The 24,109-nt window shown below is 40.0% G+C and overlaps 1 protein-coding gene across 5 annotated transcripts in view; it reads right to left on the reverse strand.

Moving 5' to 3' along the window:
• The window catches only part of gan (gigaxonin), a 111,698-nt gene that overhangs the window by 54,921 nt on the left and 32,668 nt on the right, over positions 1-24,109 (reverse strand). For all 5 annotated transcript variants that reach the window (XM_043706668.1, XM_043706670.1, XM_043706669.1 and 2 more), the window contains exons 5-8: positions 22,741-22,862; positions 15,341-15,453; positions 6,605-6,754; positions 3,927-4,063 (exon numbers count right to left, since the gene is read on the reverse strand). In XM_043706668.1, the coding sequence (XP_043562603.1) occupies positions 3,927-4,063; positions 6,605-6,754; positions 15,341-15,453; positions 22,741-22,862 (522 nt within the window). The remainder of the gene's footprint in view (positions 1-3,926; positions 4,064-6,604; positions 6,755-15,340; positions 15,454-22,740; positions 22,863-24,109) is intronic.

The following is a 24,109-nucleotide window of genomic DNA, read 5'->3' on the forward strand; positions in this document are numbered from 1 at the left end:
ATCATGGGTTCAAATGAGAAAACAAGAGAATAAAATTAAATTACTATTTAGCCATGCTGACAAAAAGGCAAGAGTACAAAAAACATTTAGCAATTATTATGAATTCTGTTTAATGTCCTGTGGCACGGCATATTGCAAGTCAGAATATAGTTTCTCTCACTCATCCCTCAACTTTAAGTTGTGGGAGTGGTTGGGGTTGTGATGACAGCATTCCTGCTTCTCCTGGCAGACCTGGTTCTGCTGGAAAGGCATTTAACTTTAGGATCCAGCAGTTTCCATTATTCTCTCGCTGTTGGGCTGACAACCCCATGGAAAGCATAGCGCACAGATGTTAAAATTTAAAAATCTGTTACAACTGGAGACTTGCACTCATTAGCATAATTAAATTAATAAATCATGCCTCTACAGCAAATTGATTCCCCAATCCTCAACTTACTTCCATAATATCTGAATGCCACTTCAATCAATTTAACCTACATATGCACATTGGGCTAAGTAAGGGTGGAACAGGGTGTGTTTGGGGCGTGGGGGGAGCACATGGGGCAGGAGGGGGGATAATGCATAGGATTAAAATCTGTCATATATTCAGCAATTATATTCAAGTTCACCACAACTCCTTGCTCTACTTTTTCACTCCCCATCCTTCACTTGCACAATACTTTTCAAGCAAAATCCTATTTTTTTCACTACCTGCCTAGTGTCTACTTCTTACATTCCTAAACTCCACTGAGATAACATCTTTCTGCAAGATAGCAATCTTCTGGGGATGTAATATAATTATCTCTCACATCTAGTTTTCACAGTCTGAGAATGTTTTACATTAATATGATACCTCCTGCTACCAGAAATTGCTGATGTCAATGTGTGCCTGCATAGCCTGGTACAGGGATCCTAAGTGAGGACTGCAAATGCTCGAGATTAGAGTCAAGAGTGTGGTGCTGGAAAAACACAGCAGGTCAGGCAGCATTCAAGGAACAGGAAAACATCAACGTTTAGGGCAAAAGCCCTTCATCAGGAATGAGGCTGGAGTCTCAGGGGTGGAGAGATAAATGGGAGGGGGTGGGACTGGGGTAAAGGAGGTAGCTGAGAGTGCAATAGGTGGATGGAGGTGGACGTAAAGGCGATAGGTCAGAGGGGAGGGTGGAGCAGATAGGTGAGAAGGAAGATGGACAGATGGGAAGAGTCATGGGGACAGTGATGAGCTGGGAGGTTGGAGCTGGAGTAAGGTGAGGGGAGAGGAAATGAGGAAACTGGTGAAATCCACATTGATGCCATGGGGATGGAGGGTCCCGAGGCGAAAGCTGAGGCGTTCTTCCTCCAGGTGTCAGATGGTAAGGGAGTGGCGATGGAGGTGGCCCAGGACCTGAATGTTCTCAGCAGAGTGGGAGAGGGAGTTGAAGTGTTCGGCCACAGGCGATGGGGTTGATTGGTGCAGGTGGCCAGGAGATATTCTCTGAAGCACTCTGTGAGTAGAAGTCCTGTCTCCCCAATGTAGATGAGGCTGCATTGGGAGCAACGGATAAAGTAAATGATGTGTGAAAGTGCAGGTGAAACTTTGATTGGTCATGCTCTTTCCATTCACACAGCTTAACTAATCACAGCGGCTTCAATAAGAGAATAGAACAAATCATTGATTACAACTGTCAAATGGGCGAAATTTTGAATTTGGAAAAACTCCTGTCAATTTCACTGCAGGAAAGGGAAAGAAGAAAAGTTTTAATTCTCTGAATAATTTCAAAATCTGAATTTATATTCTAACTTTGGTATCCCAAATTGTTGGTAGAATTTTACAACTTGTCAAGTTGCTACTTGGTCGCTCTGTAGCGCCACACCCCTGCAATGCTCTAATCTTACATACAATTGCACATGGTGTTTCAGTGAGTGGTGGCAGTACCCTTAAACATAGCTTTACATATAATCACAACACGTGAGCGGTAACCTGTGTTACAGGCAATAATATAGAAATTCTTGTCATTGGGTGCTAGGTTAGTCAAACCAATGTATAATTTTTGGCTTTTTTTTTTACACTTAAGGGCGGCACGGTGGCACAGTGGTTAGCACTGTTGCCTCACAGCACCAGAGACCCGGGTTCAATTCCCACCTCAGGCGACTGTCTGTGTGGAGTTTGCACATTCTCCCCGGGTCTGCGTGGGTTTCCTCTGGGTGCTCCGGTTTCCTCCCACAGTCCAAAAATGTGCAGGTTAGGTGAATTGGCCATGCTAAATTACCCGTAGTGTTTGGTGAAGGGATAAATGTAGGGGAATGGGTCTGGGTGGGTTGCTCTTCGGAGGATCAGGTGTGGACTTGTTGGGCCGAAGGGCCTGTTTCCACACTAAGTAATATAATCTAGTCACTTACTGACATGAACAAAATATCACTTTAATTTTTGCCTTGGAATTCTCAGTTTTAAAATAATTTGAAAGAACAAATTATAATTTGACTTAACTAAAATAACACAATTAAATTATAATGGCACATTAATTCAAATTGCTCTTTAATGAGTTAATCAAAATCACATTATTTTAGAAGAAGCAACTTTGAATTAAGTGGTTAAATGGATCAGATGGTTTGTAGTGCCAGAACTAAATTCAGGTGGTTGATTCAGTGACAAAATCAAGTTTTATTGAAACTGTTTAGAATTGATGGGCTAAATTACCTGTTCATAGCCCACTCAATTTAATACTTCAATGAAACCATGCGGTCAATGTCACAGCTGCAGGACAGGAAAATAAAACTCAAGGAGCTCTTTAAGAACAGACTTCAACATAAACTTAAAAACAAATTTGCTGCAAATCACTTCTACATGTATAATTCACAATCACGTTATTCCATAAAACAAAGCAATTTTAACATGACTGGGGCTAAAACTATTACAGGCCACAACAAAAGTCTGATAACTGAAACATGCTCACAATCTGTTTATGATAGTATAAACAAGAAAAAGATGTCAAATATTAATATTTAAAATAATAGCAAAATACTGACAATGCTGAAATCTGAAGTAAAAACAGAAATGCTGGAGAAAGTCAGGACTGGCAGCAGATATACAAAGAGAAACAGTATTTTGAGCCCAGATGACTCTTCTTCAGAATTAATGTTTTAAAACAATTTTAACTTTTAAATGGCTAAAAATCATATTGTACTGAGTCAATGCACAGTATTAGTACTTAAATAAATATTGCTTAAAATATCTGAAATTTATATTTAAAACTGTGATAAACACATCACCTTGGAAAAGTTTTGATGAGAAACCTAGATGCTAACAAAAAAGAATTCTTATTATTTGTCAATTACAAGCTCTTCAGTAATGTTAATTTGGCTTACTTCTATTAAACTTATACTCCCCTCAGCCAGTCTGTTCCAATGAATGAGGTTTTAATAACTATTTAAAACAAATACTTGCCGTGTTAAAAAACCATCAAAGAAAACAAATGGGACACTAACATATAACTCATAGCAACTTTGATATTTAAATACAAGGTGCTAATTGTGAAACTCCCTATTTGCAGAATGGCTGGATGTCAAGATGAAGTTTTCAGAAGTCTCAGTTGTTGGCAATTCTCCCTGCAGCCAACTCCAAAGAAAACACAAGAACCAGCGCCAAACTATACACGAGAGACACTAAAGCAGAATCCATAACACAGCACTGTTCAACTCTCTTCAATGTAATCTTCGCTTTAATGTTATCAATTTTTGTTTTAAAATTCCAACAGAAGCAGCTAGCAAATGATTGATACAATCCATTGCACATTGTGCTCAGTTCTGTTCAATAATCGTTAATGGAAAGTTAACCCATTATTAATGCTTGTGGAAAAAGTCCGAACAAAAAAAACAAGTTGTTTGAGCAGATCATAACACCAATACACAAACCCACACATGTTGATATGATAATTACCTTAACAAGAAAATGCTGATTGCACACTGACCTTTTTTCTTTTAATGGGCAGATCGCAGTCCACTGCTGTGTCTTGGGATCGTAGCACTCAACAGACTCAAATAATTTTCCATATGAGCCACCACCCATTGCATAGATCTTTTTCTTCATAGCTGCATAGCAGCCAATCTATTCAGAAAGAAAACATGGAAAATTTAACCTTTCACCCCCCCACGTTCTCAATTTGTAAACAGATTTAGCCATTTTTTTGGATAAATCTCAGAACAAGTCCTAAAGTGTTACAATTAATTTGTGAATTGGCTGAATTTCTCAATGTTGGTGACATGCGAAGGATACTTCCATCTCCAAGTAGTAGGTATCAGAATAGGTAAATATTTCAATACACCCAATGGCTTTGTCTGCCTGCCTTCTTGCAGTTTTGATCCTTTCTCCCATATCCTGAAGGACACCACATTTTTTTTGTTTCATAGTCAACACAATCAACCAGATATGTCACCCAAATGTAAGCCTGAACAATGAGTCTAGTAAATCATTCAAGCGATATTGGCCCAGATTTTGAGGTGGCAATGACAGTGAACCTATTAGCAGGTTGCATTGAAACAACCGGAACATTCACACATGCACAATAAAACAGAAATTCCAAAAGTTGCTATCAGTGACTGTACACTTTGAGAAGATACGCTGGTTGGAGTTTGGCGTTGCATCATCAATGGGAAATCAATTTAATTGATGGCAATTTTCACTCAAAGGATCCGAAAACCCTCCGCAAGGCTCTGTGGGGGTGTCCTTTCTGAACAGATTCAAGTCTCATCTATTCCAGAAGTACGTAATAACATTTCTGAATAGATTGATTAAAAATAATTATAACTGACTTGGGTCTAAAGTTAAAAACCCTTAGGAAAGTTATATAAAAAAAGTGCTGATGAAACCTGGAATATTAACGCTTTTTCTCATCACAGATGTGGCCTGATTTGGTGATTATTTCAAGCATTTTCTACTTACATCTTATTCAATGAAGTGCAACTGTAATGACTGGCCCTGAGAAATTAATTTTATATTTATGGAAAGTTAGAATGCTCCAAGAGATAATTAAAAATGAAACAAAAGACCTTGGATACTGGAGATCTAAAACAAATATGAAAATTGCTGGAGAGAAACTCAGCTGGTCTGGCAGCATCTCTGGGGAGAAAACAGTAATTAAAAGACCTCACCGGACTTGAAATGCCTAATTCTGTTTTCTCTTCACAGATGCTGCCAGACCTGCTGGGAATCTCCAGTGATTTGTTCTCGATTAAAAAATGACTTCATCGATGCTTTCAAATACACACAGTGAATAGTGATAAGCAATGGGAATCCTTGACTATTTTCCCTCAATGACAAACTCGATTGTTATAAAAATTGACATTTTTACATTATCAATTTGTTGTTTAAAAAAATGTAGACAGAATTGGCTAAATTGCACTATCAAAAGCCTTTTCTATTAAAATGATACCCACAGCATTAGAGAAGGACAAAATTCAGAAACAAGGGCAGTGTATTATTAAATTAAGCATAAAAATACCATTTAAACTAGATGAACGTCTACTGAACTTACTCAATTAAGATTGAAACAAACAAAACTTTTTGAAAATAAACTTTTCCCTGTAACAGCGAACAGTATAATTCCTAAATCTGTATGTCTACATAAAAATAATAATATTAATCCACAATATTAAAAAATCGCTGAGTACACACATGAAAAGTTGTTTTCACTGAGCTGTGGTTTGGGGAATTAAAAGCATGGGAGCGCTCATCACAATTGGTTCAAACAACTAGGCGGTTGAAAACAACATTGAAAATTTCTTCCAAGAGGGAAGAATGATACAGAGATGCTGTGTTTTTAAATTAGTTAGACAGACAGAGACCTCTTTGTGCTTTCAGGATCAATGCTGTGAAAAGGTTTGTAGAAGTCACTTTCACAATCCTCATTAAATTCACAAATATGAGTTTTTGATGCATGGTAAATTTGAATGTTTACAATTAATGACTTGTCAACAATAAATTGAGGTGCATTCTTGACATCACTGTCTTACTTGTTAAAAAGTTTGAAAGTTGGAGACAGTTAAGAGCACAGATTGAAAGTGAATTCCTAGGTCACTAAACTAACTTGGTCAACATTAACTTGAAATTGATATTATTTAAGACAATAACTGGGTTGTGTTGGTGTGGACCATTCTTTATTAATTATTCTTTGTTAGCTACTTGACAACTTAGGGCAGGCAGCATTACAGATTTGGGTGACATATTTCCAGCAGATAGAAATCAGACTGCTGGCCCTGCAACGTGATCGGATTACAAATGAACGTCTGATTATGTTTGCTTTTATGCAATCACAAAGCAAACTAACTTGGAAATGCTGGTTACATTTTAATGTTTGAAGAGAACTTATTCAAGTTTTGGCCATTTCTACATATTTTGCAATGCAACCAACAAAGCTTTATTGTTTTTTATTTAATAAACGAAGACAATATCCAGTTGTGTTAAGTGATGTCATTAACCTTTAAATCAATTGCTTGACCAATACCCATACATGATTCAATGGATGAGCCTTTTGCATTTTACAAACACATATAAAATTTCAACTACAATTGCATGATGATGCATAGATCAGCATGCTGTAACAAAGATAGTGGCAATTCTTTCTAAATAGCAAATTTACGATTACCTCACCTTTCGAACCATAGTCATGTTGGGTTGTTTTGTCCATATCTTAGTGTGAATGTCATAGGCCTCCATTGATAGCAACTCATTTTCACCATCTTCACCTCCCAGTACATAAAGAACTCCATCTATTGCCACTATTCCAAAATTGTGCCTTGCCTAAAAATGTATATTTATGTTTAAACAGGTCAGAATGAGAAAGTGATTTTAAAAACTGTACAACAAAGGAAATATGCTCAATATTATAAAATGACTTATTTGTTATACACTGCTGCAATAAAAGTGCTATTTAAATGTAACTTGTTCTAGAACAAAAATCCAAAACATTAAAACAATGCACATTTTGAATGATTTTCAATAGTGTGAATGATGGGGTATGAAACATCAAGACGTGAAGCACACCTACAGACTTGATTGCTGTACACAGACGTCAAGGAAATAATGTCGGAGCTGCAATTGGCAGGGATGATTGATCAGTATGGGTTGATAGTTTTATGAGTGAGTTTGGGAAAATGGCTTTTGTTCTTTCCAACTTTAAATTTAGCTCAGTATCTTCTAGAAATTCTCTTGTTGTTTATGGTCTAATGTGATCTTTTTATGATAGTTTATTCAGTCACATTTGGGTCTAGCTTTCAAGAGTACAGTCAAAGATGGCACTGTTGCCTGAGGGCAGAAATAGCTTACAGTTGGATTTCTAATAAGCATTGGAGATATGTGTTATGTACCTTTAAGAGAGAGTGAACACCGTCCTACACTGAGAGCTTACAAGCACCTTTCATATCACTAGCTAGCAGTCTCAGAGTGCACTGGAATATTGAAAATATGTAACATTTGGCAGTGAAATGATACCTGGGTTGGTTGCTGTTTTGACAACAATTCAAATTTAGCCAGTTTAACCAATGCCTTAGGATGCTAAAAATTCAATTGAGTTTGAATTTATTGTTTTGCCAACCTCAAACCAATGAGATGATCTGATGTTGGGGGTACAAAAAAGGCAGGCATTTTGAAAGTCAGACAGGGTAAATGCCATTGAGACAGATACAAGATAATGAAACACTATCAAAGGTACCTTTTCATATGAAGCATATTTGCAGTAAAAGAAAGACAACCACCCAGGGAGATCGCTAGCCGAAAGAAGAAGGACACCAAAGACAACAGCCACTGCATAGCTTTGAAATTAAGTTGATGTAATTATAACAAGTGTTTTATTGGAACAGTATATTGTTATAGAGTTGAAGGCAGATAATAAGCAGTTAAAAGAAACGGGGCTTTGAATTGTGAATAGTTGTTGTTTAAAAATGTTCACTTTTACAGTTAAAGTATAAATTGCTATTATTTTCTTTCAATAGTGGAATTTGGGAGTCCTCTGTCACTCATATTTTAACAGATTATGCGGCACGATGAAGTTTTCTGGGTGTTTGGTTTAATTAACAGAAGGGGTCACTGTCGTGTTGTAACAGTTTGGGGGCTCGAGTCCGATTTGGACAGGTTTGGACAGATCCAGTCTGAGGTTTGAACAAATTTGAACAGAAGTTGAAGCACAAAAAATCCTAGCAGATTTAAACACTTGCCGATTACTGTCCTAGATCACAGAGTCATAGAGATGTACAGCACGGAAACAGACCCTTCTGTCCAAACCGTCCATACCGAACAGATACCCGAACCCAATCTAGTCCCACCTGCCAGCACCCGGCCCATATCCCTCCAAACCCTTCCTATTCATATTCCCATCCAAATGCCTTTTAGATGTTGCAATTGTACCAGCCTCTACCACTTCCTCTGGCAGCTCATTCCATACACGTACCACCCTCTGCATGAAAAAGTTCCCCTTAGGTCTCTTTTATATCTTTCCCCTCTCACCCTAAACCTATGCCCTCTAGTTCTGAATTCCCCCACCCCAGGGAAAAGACTTTGTCTATTTATCCAATCCAAACCCCTCATAATTTTGTAAACCTCTATAAGGTCACCTCTCAGCCTCCGATGCTCCAGGGAAAACAGCCCCAGGCAGTTCAGCCTCTCCCTATAGCTCAAATCCTCCAACCCTGGCAACATCCTTGTAAATCTTTTCTGAACCCTTTCAGATTTCACAATGTCCTTCTGAAAGGAAGGAGACCAGAATTGCACACAATATTCCAACAGTGGTCTAACCAATTTCCTGGACAGCCGCAACATGACCTCCCAACTCCTGTACTCAATACTACTTTGACCAATAAAGGAAAGCATACCAAACACATTCTTCACTATCCTATCTACCTGCAAGGAGATTTTCAAGGAGCTATAAACCTGCACTCCAAGGTCTCTTTCTTCAGCAACACTCCCGAGGACCTTAATAGTAAGTGTATAGGTCCTGCTTTCCCAAAATGCAGCATCTCGCATTTATCTAAATTAAACTTCATCTGCCACTTTTCAGCCCACTGGCCCATCTAATCAAGATCCTGTTGTAAACTGAGGTAACCTTCTTCGCTGTCCACTTCACCTCCAATTTTGGTATCATCTGCAAACTTACTAACTATACTTCTTATGCTCGCATCCAAATCATTCATATAAAATGATGAAAAGCAAAGGACCCAGCACCAATCCTTGTGGGACTCCACTAGTCACAGGCCTCCAGTCTGAAAAGTAACCCTCCACCACCACCCTCTGTCTTCTACATCTGTATTATCGATGATACAAATATCCCAGCAAGAGGCCCAGTAATCACTTCCCTAGCTTCCCACAGAGTTCTAGGGTACACATGATCAGGTCCTGGGGATCTATCCACTTTTATGCATTTCAAACATCAGGCACTTCCTCCTCTGTAATATGGACATTTTTCAAGATGTCACCATCTATTTCCTGACATTCTATATCTTTTATGTCCTTTTCTACAGTAAATACTGATGTAAAATACTCGCTTAGTATCTCCTCCATTTTCTGTGGCTCCACACAGAGGTCACCTTGCTAATCTTTGAGGGGCCTTATTCTCTCCCTAGTTACCCTTTTGTCCTTAATGTATTTGTAAAATCACTTTGGATTCTCCCTAACCCTATTTGCCAAAGCTATCTCATGTCCCCTTTTCGCCCTCCTGATTTCCCTCTTAAGTATACTCCTACTGCCTTTATACTCTTCTAAGGATTCACTCGATCTATCCTGTCTATACCTGACATATAGGTAAAAACAAGGACTGCAGATGCTGGAAACCAGAGTCTAGATTAGAGTGGCGCTGGAAAAGCACAGGTCAGGCAGCATCTGAGGAGCAGGAAAATCGACGCTTCAGGCAAAAGCCCTTCCTTAAGCTGCCAGTCCTGCCCATCCGTGAGCCATGTCTCTGTAATTGCTATGATATCCCAGTCCCATGTTCCTAACCATGCCCTGAATTCATCTGCCTTCCCTGTTGGGCCCCTTGCATTGAATTAAATGCAGTTTAATTTTTTAGTCCTACCTTGTCCCTGCCTACCCTGACTGTTTGACTAGCTTTTGTTCTAACTATACCAGTCTCAGCTCCTCCTGAGCAGCTCTAGCAAATCTCCCAGCCGGTATATTAGTGCCCTTCCAATTTAGGTGCAATCCATCCTTCTTGTACAGGTCACTTCTACCCCAAAAGAGATTCCAATGATCCAAAAATGTGAATCCTTCTCCCATACACCAGCTCCTCAGCCATGCATTCATCTGCTCTGTCCTCCTATTCCTGCCCTCCTTAAATAAAACGTAGGTGAGACAATTTATTTAATTTTGATTAGATTAAAAGTGAGAGAAATGGCTCTTAAGATTGCTAAAGAGGTTCCAGAATTTGCAAATGATTTCCACATTTGCCAAGAAAGTTGAGAAAGACAAAGAAAGGCTATACTTTCAGACTTAGCAAATTGGGTCTAACCAGGGACAAAATGAAAGATGAAATTATAATGGAGTTAGTCAAGTACTTAGGTGTATCAGAGAAACAGACAAGTGCAGCAGAGTCAGAAAAACTTAAATTACAACTGAGGTAAATGGAGTTAGAAGATTAAGAAAGGAAAAGAATAGCCATGAGAGAAAAGAGAGATGCAAAAGTGAGGGAGGAAAAAGAGAGGGATAGAGAGAAGGCTCTTAGCTGAGCAAAGAGAGAAGAGAGAGAAAGGGAGAGAGAATTTGAACTTCAGAAGTTGCGAATTAGTCAGGAAGGTCAAGTTAACAGGATGAAGATGAAGAGAGAAGGTAGTGACATATACAAACATGTTAAAATATGATTTGGAGACACTGGTGTTGGACTTGGGTGTACAAAGTTAAAAATTACACAACAATTTATTTAATTTTGGTTAGATTAAAAGTGAGAGAAATGGCTCTTAAGATTGCTGAAGAGGTTCCAGGATTTGTAAATGATTTCCACATTTGCCAAGAATTAATCCAACAAGTTTACTTGGAAGCACTAACTTTCAGAGCGCTGTTCCTTCATCAGGTGATTGAGGAGAATAATATTGTAAAACCTTGATACCATACAACCTTGTCACGGTAGACACTGCAAGTCGTGTCAGAATGTCGACACGAATACCAATATTACACGTGGGGACATCTCCCACCATGTACGTGGCAGGTACTCATGTGATTCAGCTAACGTTGTCTATCTCATACGCTGCAGGCAAGGATGCCCTGAGGCATGGTACATTAGGGAGACCAAACAGAAACTACGGCAACGGATGAATGGACACCGCAGAACGATCAACAGACAGGAGTGTTCCTTCCCAGTTGGAGAACATTTCAGCGATCTGGGACATTTGACCTTGGACCTTCGGGTGACCGTCCTCCAAGGCAGTCTTTGGAACAGGCAACAACAAAGGTGGCCAAGCAGAGGCTGATAGCCAAGCCATGGGGATGGCCTCAACCAGGACCTTGGGTTCATGTCACACTACAGGTGACCCCATTGCACTATACACACACTCTCTCACACAGACGGACACACACAGACAGAAACACTACACACACTCAGACCCTCCCGCATACACACTCACTCACCCTCTCACAGACTTAAACCCCTTTACACTCTCACACATACACACCCTCTCACAGACACTCATAACCACCACGCACCCCCCGCCCCCCAACCCCACCCCCCCAAACACACACACACAAACAAACACATAAAAGTTTGTGGGTTGAATTTGTACTTGCAGAATTACATTTTATTTTGCTCAAAACTGCATGAAATCATGTAAGATTCTGTAAATCTGTTTTTTAGATTAAAAGCAGTCTGACCATTGTGGCAGAGACAGCCTCACAGGGAGCTAACACCTTCAATACATTATCTGGGCCGACATGACACCAATTGTTAAAGTTCACTTGAGAATGTAACTTTTAAAAGAAGTTTTGCAACTTACATATGAAAGAACTGAAACCAGCATGGTCATTTCTAAAAGATGAGAGACTTAACAAACAATCCGGGTCTTTTTCAATATATAATTTCAGTTACATCACACTGTAAACTTTTGCTTTAAATTGTGTCTTGCAATCTTATTCTCCACAACCACCTGATGAAGAAACAGCGCCCCGAAAGCTAGTGTTTCCAAATAAACCTGTTGGGCTATAACCTGGTGTTGTGTGATTTTTAACAATGTTAAAACAGTGCCACATTTTAATGAAAAAGATGTTGAATCCATCTTGATTTCATTTGAAAAATTGGCTTGGCAGATGGAGTGGTCAGAGAACTTGGGCCTAATGCTAGTTCAGACAAAGTTGGTAGGCAGAGCTAGTGAGGTAGTTGCAGCGCTGTCACATGAGGGATCAAGAGATTATGTAGATGTCAAACAGGCTATTTTGACAGCTTATGATTTGGTACCAGAAGTGTATGGACTGCCGTTCAGAAACAAAGAGAGAGCCAGGTCAGACTTATGTTAAGTTCGAAAGAATTAAACATAGTAATTTTGATAAATGGGTGCGGGCCTTGAAAACAGATAAAACCTATGAGGCTCTAAGAGAGATTTTTCTACTGGAAGAGTTTAAAAACTCACTTCCAAAGATGATAAGAATTCATGTGGATGAACAGAAAGTTCAAGAAGTGAGAAGAACAGCACAGACAGCAGATGAAAATGCATTAGTGCATTAGACAAAATTTAGCTTCTGGCAAGAATTTCAGCCTTTAAGGGATAGAAATTGAGAGAAGGGAGATCCTACACTATAAACCAAAAATTAGAGCACACTGGTAATAATTCACCACAGGTGAAAGAAGAAGCCCAAGAGGGTGAAAGGAAGTGAAAGGCCTCAGGTGTTTCCACTGTGATACAGTGGGACACGTAAAGTCACAGTGCTGGTTATTAAAGGAAGCACTGTGGGAAAGAATGTGGTAAAAGAGGCTAAATCAGTGGGATTAGTGAAGAGACAAGTCGAGGACAGGACAGTGCACTGCTAGGCAGGGGCTGAGTATTGAATTAATGCCTGATCTCTATAAAGACTTCACCTCTGTGGGTAGAGTTTACTCAGGAAGAACAGGGAGAGAAGGGAAAGAGGTTACAATTTTGAGAGATACAAGATCTAATCAGTTTCTAACAGTAAGAGTTGAACATATTTGCACTTTTTCTGACATATTACCAGAGAGAGTGGTAATTTGTAGAATAGATGGAAGGAAATTTTGCATTCCCCTGTGTAAGATCAGGTTGGAGCAAATCAAGACTGGGGAAGTAACAGTGGGGATGATTGACAGAGTGTCAGTTCCAGGAATACTGTTTGTTCTTGGGAACGATTTAGCAGGATCCAAGGTGGGAGTGACACCCCTTGTTGTGGAGAAGCCAAAGGAAGACCAGGGAACTGAGGAGTTAAAAGAAAAATGCCCTGGAATTTTTCCAGACTGTCTAGTAACAAGATCCCACAATCATAAATCATAGTACAAAGCAAAAACTAAAGAGAAAGATGAAGGAGTTGAGATTCAGTTAGTAAACATCCTGTTTGATGTAATGGTGCAGGAAAGACCTGAACAGGCAAAGGGTCATGCAGAAATGTTTAATGCTGAAAGGCTAATGGACTTGCAGCAGAAAAACGAGACAATAAATGATATATATATTGAGCATACTCAGAAAAGGAATCAGAATGTAATCCTGAGTGTTACTATCTTAAAGACAGAATCCTAAGATGAAAATAGAGACCACAGCAGGCTAGTGCAGAGGAGAAACGGGCAGAAGTGCACCAGATTGTGTTGCTGGTAACATACAGACAGGAAGTGTTATGGGTAGCACATGTATTACCACCATCGTGTTGTAACATGTGCCTTTGCCAATATGATGGACAGCATGATTTCTTAGAAGGTAGTGGTGAATCTATGAAATTCTTTACAACAGGGCTGTAGCAGCTCGATCATTAAGCATATTCAAAGCTGAGACAAATAGATTTTGAAATCAGAAAGGGAGCTAACAGTTATGGGGAAAAGGCAGGAAAGTGGAGTTGAGGATTATCAGATCAGCCATGATCTTGTTGAATGGTGGAGTGGACTTGATGGACTGATTGGCATACTTATACCATGTTTCATGTTCTTGCTGATAGATGTTGAGCTTTTACCACATTGGAGACTTAAGAGGCTACAAGAGTTGCTCCTGCAAATAACTTTTTAGACCACAGTTTACCTGAAATGCTGATATGATCAAAGCTAAAACTCTAGGATGGGAAGTGTTTTGCTAACATAGACTAACTTCTAAATTTTATATACCAGGACACTCAGTGATACTTACCTACAATTAGTTTAAGTACAGAATGCAAATTTTTTTATAATGTCCCCACGACAACCATTGCATTTTTCCTTTATCCAACCAAACATTCTGCTCTTTGTCTCAATTACTGGCTAGAACGTGGGAGATGTTTTGCTACAAAAACTTTAAGACAGACACACAAAACAACTTTCCAACTGCTGAGGCCATTTTGCCTGTGACAGCACTGATTCCATCAATCCTTCATTCTGGGTATATTGGGAGATGTGTTTCATGAACAAATGGCTATGGCTGGGCAAAGATAGGCATATTATGGAATTGGACATTGGAAATGATTACACTGGAGAGGGTAGGAAGTTAAAGGTCCATCTGAAGAGTCCTACTCAACTGCAGTAAGGTAATAGAGTCTGTACTGAGTTTTGGAGCTTGAGACTGTGCTGATCTCCACATTTTGGGTCTTCTCAAACTTATCCAGCCTGTCAAGCAGACTGATTCATAGAGATAGTGCAATGGTTGAAACAGCTAGCGAAGAGATAGAATCTGATGCCATCATCAGATAGGTCGAAGTAACTCTTTGGCAACTGATGATACTACCAAAGACCAGCATTTATATGGGAAAGAGAAAGGGTCATTTGGGACTCGAGGTGAGAGTTTAGGGTGGAAAAAGATATTCTGGTTACACTGAGCGCACAACAATCCCCCTGATTTGTACGTAGGAAATCTTTTGTAGGAGGATGACGTGGCTGATCACATCAATAGGTGACAAAAGCCAAAACTATAGACCTATTGAGGAGGTGTAACACACTATGATCACAGTCACACAAATGCTCTTCTTTGGTTCAAGTTTTGTCATCAATTCGGGGTGAACAATTGAAACGTGTTGGCTGACAACAGTGACTGCTAGTTTTAGAATAAAGAAATGCAGATGTTTAACACTGAGGTTTGTCAATATTGTGGAGCTCCTTTTCTAAAAACTATTTTGCAAAATCAGCACAGCTCAAATACCATAACTCTTAACTGAATTGAAATAAACAAATGCTAAAGATACTTCAGTGAATAATGAACCTTGATAGTTTTGCAGAATGTTCAGAATGCAGACACTTACCTCACTCAATGGAGGAATGGGAGTCCAACAGTTAGTATCGGAGTCATATTTCTCTCCTGAACTTAAAGTATTGTTGTCTAAACCCTGTCCACCCAGCACAAAGAGGAAGCCCTCTACAGAGAAGGAGAGAAACAGTACGTTTTTCTGAATGTGATCCCTTTTTTTTTTTAGAAATAGTATTTTCATTGCATTCATTTCTTATTATAATAATTCTGTCAGTCAGAGACTTGGAATTCAAGTTCAAGCCTTCATAATAGTCCTTGCACAAACTAGAAAGACTATCTTGAACTGCAAGAAAATTATATGGAAAACATCATAAAATCATTAAAAAAAAATGAAACAGCAGTAAGCCATTTGGCCTATTAAGCATGCTCCACCATTCAATGTCATTTCTGATTGTGGCCTTACATCTCTTTTCTGTCTTCATAATCCTTGCCTCAAATATCTATCCAACCGAGTCTTGAAAATATTCCATGACCTATTCACCACTGCTGACTGGGGAAGAGAAAATGTTGCTCACCTTCATCTAAAATGGGAGCCTCCTAATTTTAAAACTAGTTCTAGACTCTCCCACAAGGGCAAACGCCTTGTCAAGTTCTCTCCGGATCTTATGTTCATTTAGATCACTTCTCATGTTTCTAAACTCAAACGTGTACAGGCCAAATCTTGACTTTTGCTCACAAGACAAATCTTTCAACCCCTTAAAATCAGTAGAGTGATCCTTCTCTGAACTGCTTCAAGTGCAATTATTAAGGAGACCAAAACTGCACATAGTATCCAGACACATCTTACTAAGACCTTGTACAACAGTAGCAAGACTTCACTTATTTTATACTTTATTCAATTTGTAATAGAGGCCAGCATTTCAGTTACCTTCTTAATTACTTGTTATAACTGCATGCTAGCTTTTGTGATTTATGTACCAAGACACCTAGATCTTTCTGTAACATACATTTTTGCAGTCACTATTTCAATAATATTTTGATTTTCCTTTTTACATGCCAAAGTAGGCAACCTACAATATACTTCATCTGGCATTTCCCCCATTTAACATATCTACATCCTTTTGCAAGTTCTCTTATATCCTCTTCAAAACTTGTTGTCCAACTTTTGTATATTCAGCATGTCCTTCATCCATACCAATAATACAGACTGTAAAGGACGGAGGCACCACTATAGATCCAAGTAACACTTCACTAATTATATAGTTTGCCGACATGTAAATGACTCATTGTTCGTTTCCTGTTGGCTGGTCCAATTCTTTTAACCATGCAAACCCAAAACCTTTTTATCAAATGCCTTTGAAAATCCAAGCACACATATACTGGTTGAAATGCATGGAAATGTAGACATTTTTCATACATTCTGTTTTCTACATCCTCAAAGAACTCAAAAACATTAATCAAACACTCTTTCCTTTTCAGAAAACCATGTTGGCACTGGTATATTATCTTACCATTTTCTTTAAATCTTGCTGTTAAATTGTTGCTTCCTTTGAAACCACAAATTATATACAAGGTAGACAGGTAGACAAATGGTAAAACTGAACAGGAACACTTTACTTACAATATTCAACTCCACAGCTGGTTCTAGATTGGACCTAAGGTCTGGCAGCCCCCGCAAGGTCACCTGACCAGCTCTCAAAGGAGCAGCATACTGAACATGGATAACACCCCTTACTCCTTTATTTTAAAATGCCCATTAATAAACATATTTTCAACCATTATAACTGTACTATAAACACTGGAGCTACCATGTGTACATAGTCAGGAAAATACACCAAAAAAAGGAAAAAAAAACTACAGTTCTGTATTCAACACTGAGATGATCAGTCTCTCAGGGGGTGCAGACTCCGAGAAGACTGTCTCCCAATCTCAGGAAGCTTTTCTGGTGTACTCTCCTCGGCTTCAGGAAGCTCGAGTTGTTCCGCACGTATGTCCCTTTCTGACTGGCTGTTGTAACCCTGTCTCGCTGCCATTGTCATTCTGCTGTGTATGGCCAACCCTGGTTTGGAGACCCCTTGTTCCATCTGGACTGGCTTCACATTCTGAAGGTCTTACCCCACCGGTGAGGTGCAGTGACCAGATGGACCACATGTCTCCTCCATACCATTTCATCCCTCGTCTATACCATATATCACAAAAGAAATTCCCGTTTGAGCCACCAACACCGCCAGGGATCCATATTTCCCCAGACATATAATTCCAAGCCAACACCTTGAGTTTCCCACCCTTCCGGCCATCTGCCTTCATGATTTCACTCTACCACCTCTGCGGCCTCTTTCATTTGCAGCAAGTCGAACATGGTTCTCAGCTGGTTGTTGAACATTAAAGATACTGGCGAGCACTGGATCACGCCAGTCCATGCTGAGGAACTTGTTGAGTGGCTGTCCAAGCAATCTCTCCCCTTGTGAAGCCTTTAAGGCCTACTTCAAGGTTTATACAAATATCTCCACCTGGCCATTTGTCACAGGGCAAAATGGAGCCATCTCCAATTTTCCAGGTACCCTTCAAAAACTCTTGTGCCATAGCCATTGTCACTCATGACTTGTTCAGCGACCCTGACCTTGGCAAATATTTCATCCAGTTGGTCTATCATTGCTTCTCCTAATATCGATTTCATGACTGACAACTTGGGCCATTTGGAGCAGGCATCCACGAACATTAATAGCATCTGTCCCTCTACTGCTCCCCAAAAAACTCAAGTGAATTTGATGCCTTGGTGTTAGAGGCCATGCACAGAGGTGAAGGAGTGATAATGGTGGTGCCTTTCTTACTAATGCGCAGGATTCACATTATCCCACCTTCCTTCCCCCCCCCCCCCCCCCCCCCACCCCCCCCCCCCCCACTCCCAACCCCTCACCCAATCTGGAGGTTCACATTCAGCCTCCAAAAATGGGTCATGGCTATCTCCTTCATTCACACTATACTGGGATGCCCTTGTTTAGCATCTTCCCTGTCAATAGGAAAGGAATACTTCTCCTTAATTTCATTCCCCGCATTAAACACCCATTCAATTCAGACAACTCCCAGCTCCTACAGTTAAGCATGTAATTCCAGATGGTTTCCATGTCTGTTTTTTCCTCTCAGGCCTAAGTCCATCACTCGGCTCAAAACTGAGTCATTCTGAGTTGAGTTCCGCACTGGATTTCCTGACACTGGCATCTTGTCATCCTGGGAAAAGTGCATCATTTTCAGTTTCGAACTGGAAACATCTTCATTCCCTGGCAGTGGCAGTCTTGACAGGGCATCTGCATTATCATGCTTCTCTGTCTGTTGGTATTTGATCATGTGTGAGTAGGCTGACAGTGCCAGTGCCCATCTCTGGAGGCATGCTGCTGCATTCTTGGTATCTCCATATAAGGGCTAAAAAATGGACATTGGGGGCTTATAGTTGGTCAGTAGCATGAAATGCCTGCTATAAACAAACTTAATGCGGGACATGGTGCTCAATCCTTCCTTTTCGACTTGAGAGTATACTTCTCCTTAATTTTTGTTAGTGACCTCGATGTAAACACGATGGGCCTTTCCGACTGATTCGGTAAGAGGTGCGAAAGTACATCGTTAACTGTACAAGGTGTGGCGTCACATGCTAACATGCCAGTGGCAACTTTGGGTCAAAATGTATTAACACTTCCTACCTTCCGGTAAGCCACCTCACATGCCTGGGTCCATTTCCAGGGCCACCTTTTTGCCAACAACCATTGCAGGGGTTTTAGCAAAGTTTCCAGATCAAAAATGAACTTGCCACAGTAATTTACAGAAATTGAGGTTGAACTGAGGCATGGTTAATAGGCTGGCGGACTCGATCATGAGTTTGCAAGAAATCCTGGACAAAGTACAAAGATGTCTTCAAAAGAACACTGGTGGAAATGAAAGTAGTCAAAATTGAATTGCGGCTCAAGCCAGAGCCTTGTCCTAAGAATCTGAAGGCTTGTCCAACATCATTCGGCATTCGGCCTAAAGGAGAGGCAGAACTGGAATGATTTGTGAATCTGGGAGTGTTGGAACCAGTAACCACCAGTGAATGGGCCACTCCCTAGTTATCCTTAATGTATTTGTAAAAACTCTTTGGATTCTCCTTAATTCTATTGCCCTCCTGATTTCCCTCTTAAGTATATTCCTACTGCTTTTATGCTCTTCCAAGGATTCACTCGATCTATCCTGTCTATACCCGACATATGCGTCCTTCTTTTTCTTAACCAAACCCTCAATTTCTTTAGTCATCCAGCATCCCCTACCAGCCTTTCCTTTCACCCTAACAGGAATATACTTTCTCTGGATTCTCGTTATCTCATTTCTGAAGGCTTCCCATTTTCCAGCCGTCCCTTTATTTGCGAACATCTGCCCCCAGTCAGCTTTCGAAAGTTCTTGCCTGATACCGTCAAAATTGGCCTTTCTCCAATTTAGAACTTCAACTTTTAGATCTGGTCTATCCTTTTCCATCATTATTTAAAATCTAATAGAATTATGGTCACTGGCCCCAAAGTGGTCTCCCACTGACACCTCAGTCACCTGCCCTGCCTTATTTCCCAAGAGTAAGTCACGTTTTGCACCTTCTCTGGTAGGTACATCTGCATACTGAATCAGAAAATTGTCTTGTACACACTTAACAAATTCCTCTCCATCTAAAACCTTAACACTATGGCAGTCCCAGTCTATGTTTGGAAAGTTAAAATCCCCTACCATAACTGCCCTATTATTCTTACAGATAGCTGAGATCTCCTTACAAGTTTGTTTCTCAATTTCCCTTTGACTATAATACAATCCCAATAAGGTTATCATCCCTTTCTTATTTCTCAGTTCTACCCAAATAACTTCTCTGGATGTATTTCTGGGAATATCCCCCCTCAGTACAGCTGTTATGCTATCCCTCATCAAAAATGCCATACACACCCCCCCTTCCTTTCTTGCCTCCCTTTACTTTGGGAAGAATCCAGAAACAAATCAGCTTCATCCCATATCGACAAGATGTTTAACCAAACCCCGACGACTCTGGGCCTCCCACAGACCCAGCTAACTCCCTGCCTACTCTCTGGACGGCAGCATCCACTTCATGCCTCATCATTGGATTATTTCTTTCTGAATCCCCTTCTCTTGTTTAGGTTCTACCTGACAATTTCGGGCAATATGACAAACTCACTTATACCTGTGTCACTGGGCGTCTCGAGTCCTACTCCTCATGGCCATTCTAGCCACATTGGTGGCATTCAACAGTTGATACTGCACTTTACTGAATTTCCATTACTTAATGCACTCAGGTGTTGACAGCTCAGTTTCTTTGCTGGCGGTCAACTCCATCAAGGTAGCAATTTCAAAAGATGCCTTGAAATCCAGGTCTCTCCTTGTTATTAGCTTCCATTGGATGGCTTCACATTGGAAGCCACAAACCAAACTGTCCTGCAAGGCATCTTGGAGAAACCCACTCAATTTGCAATGTTCTGCTAACCTCTAAAATGGCCACGAATTGGGTGATGGACTCTCCCCCTCATATTGAACCCATTTGTGAAAATGGAAATGTTCCGTGAATATCAGCAGTTTGGGTACAATGTAACTTTCTAACACTTCGCATAGCTCTTGGAATGTCTTCTATCCGGGTTTCTCTGGTTGCAACAGACTCCTTAGAATTGTGAACATCTTGCGCCCCATGCTACATAAAAAAAAGTAACATGATGTCCTCAGCCATCTTGTTCACATTTACAAACAAATTAATGCTTCTATGTATGAAGTCCAATTTTCTGGTTCATCAAAGATTCCCTTTCCCCCAAATTAGCCTGCCATTTTGTTTTCTTGCCACTCAATCTAGTAGCCATTTTCAGTCCAAGTCCCGTCAGCGAACATTCCTGTATCAGCAGCTACCTCACTGGCTGTGCTAGCATACCATTCTTCCCTGATGCATACTCTCTTCTTCAGCTGTTGGCCCAATAGCCGCTCTCTACCCCCTGCCATCCCCCTAGCTTCTTTACTGAAGTCGATCGCAGTCTGAGTCCCCTTGTGACTGCTTCCCTAGATGTTACCTCTTTGCCATTTCCAAAGTCCAGGCGACTATCCTCTGGACACAAAAAGAACAATGGCATGCACACAGTTTGTGGCCCAATCCCACTCTTGTCACCAGTTGTTTTCTCAGTGCATCCTTTGGAACCAGGAGTTATATACCAGGTGGACAAATGGCAAAGCTGAACAGGAATGCTTTATTTATGATGGCTGTGCCTCCACAGTCGGTTCTAGGCTGGACCCAACCTCCACCCCTTCTGGGTCACCTGACCAGCTTTGTTAACGGGGCAGAACCCACAACTACACACAACACTTGCTACAATCATATTAAGAATGGTTTGTAGCATTTTCTTTTAAATCGAAGATCTTACGCTAAATGATCTATAGTACCCCACCTTCTGTCTTCTTTCTTGAACAGGTATGTTACTTGTACACTTTTTAAATCTATTTGGAACTTTCCAGCCTCTAGGGAACTTTGGTAGATGACAAAAAAATGCATCCATTATCAGGGACCAGTGTACAAATCTAAACTTAGAGGCTCATTTTAAAAAGAAAATTATTTATACCTCTGTGTTGAGGATTTAGTAGAGATTGCTATTTATTTCACTTTCATTAATGTAAATTTCACATATTACATTTTTCAACTGAAAGGCCTAATGAAATTCCTGTCCAGAAATGAGGAAATTACTGGACCTGAAACCAGCCAAAACCACCTTTACAGAGAGCACAAAAAAAAACGACATTATGTTGACATACATGGTTCAACTATTGGCAAGACTACAACAGCAGTTTTGACAGCATGCAACAATGGCCCAGCCAAATTTCAGACTATGCAGTAGTTGCTTAGAGCTACTAACAGTTTTATAAAGTGGTTTCAAGGAGTATTGATGGTTGTTCAAATCAACTGTTTCAAACCCTGCACACTTGTCACACGTGTTAGATGATAATCTCTGAAAGTGCCTGAAGATGGAGTTTCTTTTGGCTCACAGCAAGGAAAAATCCAAATTTATTGTTGTAGCTTCAAGCAAGAGCTTACAGATAAATTGTGCTGTACTAAAATAATAGAAGTCACACCTGATATCACAGGAAATTCAACAAGCTCATCAGCAGCAACCAGGATTGAATGTATATATTTTTGTTTATTGCTTAAATCATCTGCCTATTTAATTGCTTTCAAGCAAATCAATAGATTGCAAACATTTTGCACAGGCAGTACAATTTCGTAAGTACTTACTTCAAGAATTACATCGAAAATAATTATGGTAGCAGGCATATCACACAGTGGATATCTTAAGAACTTTATTCATTAGTAAATGGTAAATGCCTGTATATAGTGCACGCAATGCCAGATGAAATCCCATATTAGGAAATTTCCTATGGCAAACGGTAAGGGTACCACATTCTTACCTGCTGACAATATTCCATGGTTAATGCGTGGAATACTCATTGGGGCCAATTCTATCCAAAGTTGTCTGTTACGGTCATATAATGGACACATGCACCGCATGACAGCCGTAGGCTTTCGTGTACTAACAAATAACAAAATACCAATCAATAGGTGTACATAATTTTACTGTCAGAATTTGTTTTAAACAAAGGCATACCATGCTCTAACAAGCCGATCTGAAACAATGGTGAAAGCAGAATATGCAACACTATTAATAGAGAAGTAGATGAATATTTGAAAAATAAAAAAAATTGAACAGCATAAGAAAGGGGATAAAACATACAATTCTTTCAGAGTAGTCATTCCATAATGAATCTATGGCCTTTTTGGGAACTGTAAAATTCTATAATTCCTCAATTGCTTGGAATATGATATTCTTGGCTAACCAACCGTTCTATGGTGCCCATTTTTAGTAAATAATTCAAAACATTGATTCTTGCTAATTTCCTCTTCTGACTTTGCTCTTCGTAATATGCTAGGTCATTTTTTTAAAATGGTGGGTGTGTAATTATTCTCCTTATTTCTGTTTTGCTAAACAGTGCCCTCTGCTTTATCACACGGGACGTAAAGTAGAGAGGTTGAACTTGTACACGACACTTGTTGAACCTCAGCTGCAGCATTGTGTATGGTTGCCAGGAGAAAGTGAGGTCTGCAGATGCTGGAGATCAAAGTTGAAACTTTATTGCTGGAACAGCACAGCAGGTCATGCAGCATCCAGGGAACAGGAGATTCAACGTTTTGGGCAAAGGCCCTCCTGAAGAAGGGCCTGTGCCCGAAACGTCGAATCTCCTGTTCCCTGGATGCTGCATGACCTGCTGTGCTGTTCCAGCAATAAAGTTTCAAGTATGGTTGCCAGCACTACATTAAGGGAAAGATGTGAACACACTAGAGAAAGGCTATTAAAATGGTTTACATGACTGGTTCCAGGGATGAGAAACTTCAGTGGTGGTGAAGAAGGTATTTGACACCCGTGCCTTCATCAATCACATCAATGAATACCAGGCTTTGGGACATGATGATACAGGTGTAAAAGGCATTGGTGAGGCCACTTTTGAAGTACTGCTTAGAAATCTGGTCACACCTGCTATAGGAAGGAAGGTATTAAACTGGAAAAGATGCAGAAATTATTTACAAGGATTTTACTAAGACTAGAAGGTTTAAGTTATAAGGAGAGGCTGAATGGGCTGGGACTCTTCTCCTTCAGCATATGAAGCTCAGGGGCAACCTAGTCGAGGTTTATAAAATCATGAGGTGCATAGATAAGATGAATAGCCAAGATCTTTTCCCCAGCAAAGTGGAGTCCAAAATTAGAGGGCATAGGTTTAAGGT

The sequence above is a fragment of the Chiloscyllium plagiosum genome, chromosome 17, assembly GCF_004010195.1.
Source record: "Chiloscyllium plagiosum isolate BGI_BamShark_2017 chromosome 17, ASM401019v2, whole genome shotgun sequence".
NCBI classification, from domain to species: Eukaryota; Metazoa; Chordata; class Chondrichthyes; order Orectolobiformes; family Hemiscylliidae; genus Chiloscyllium; species Chiloscyllium plagiosum.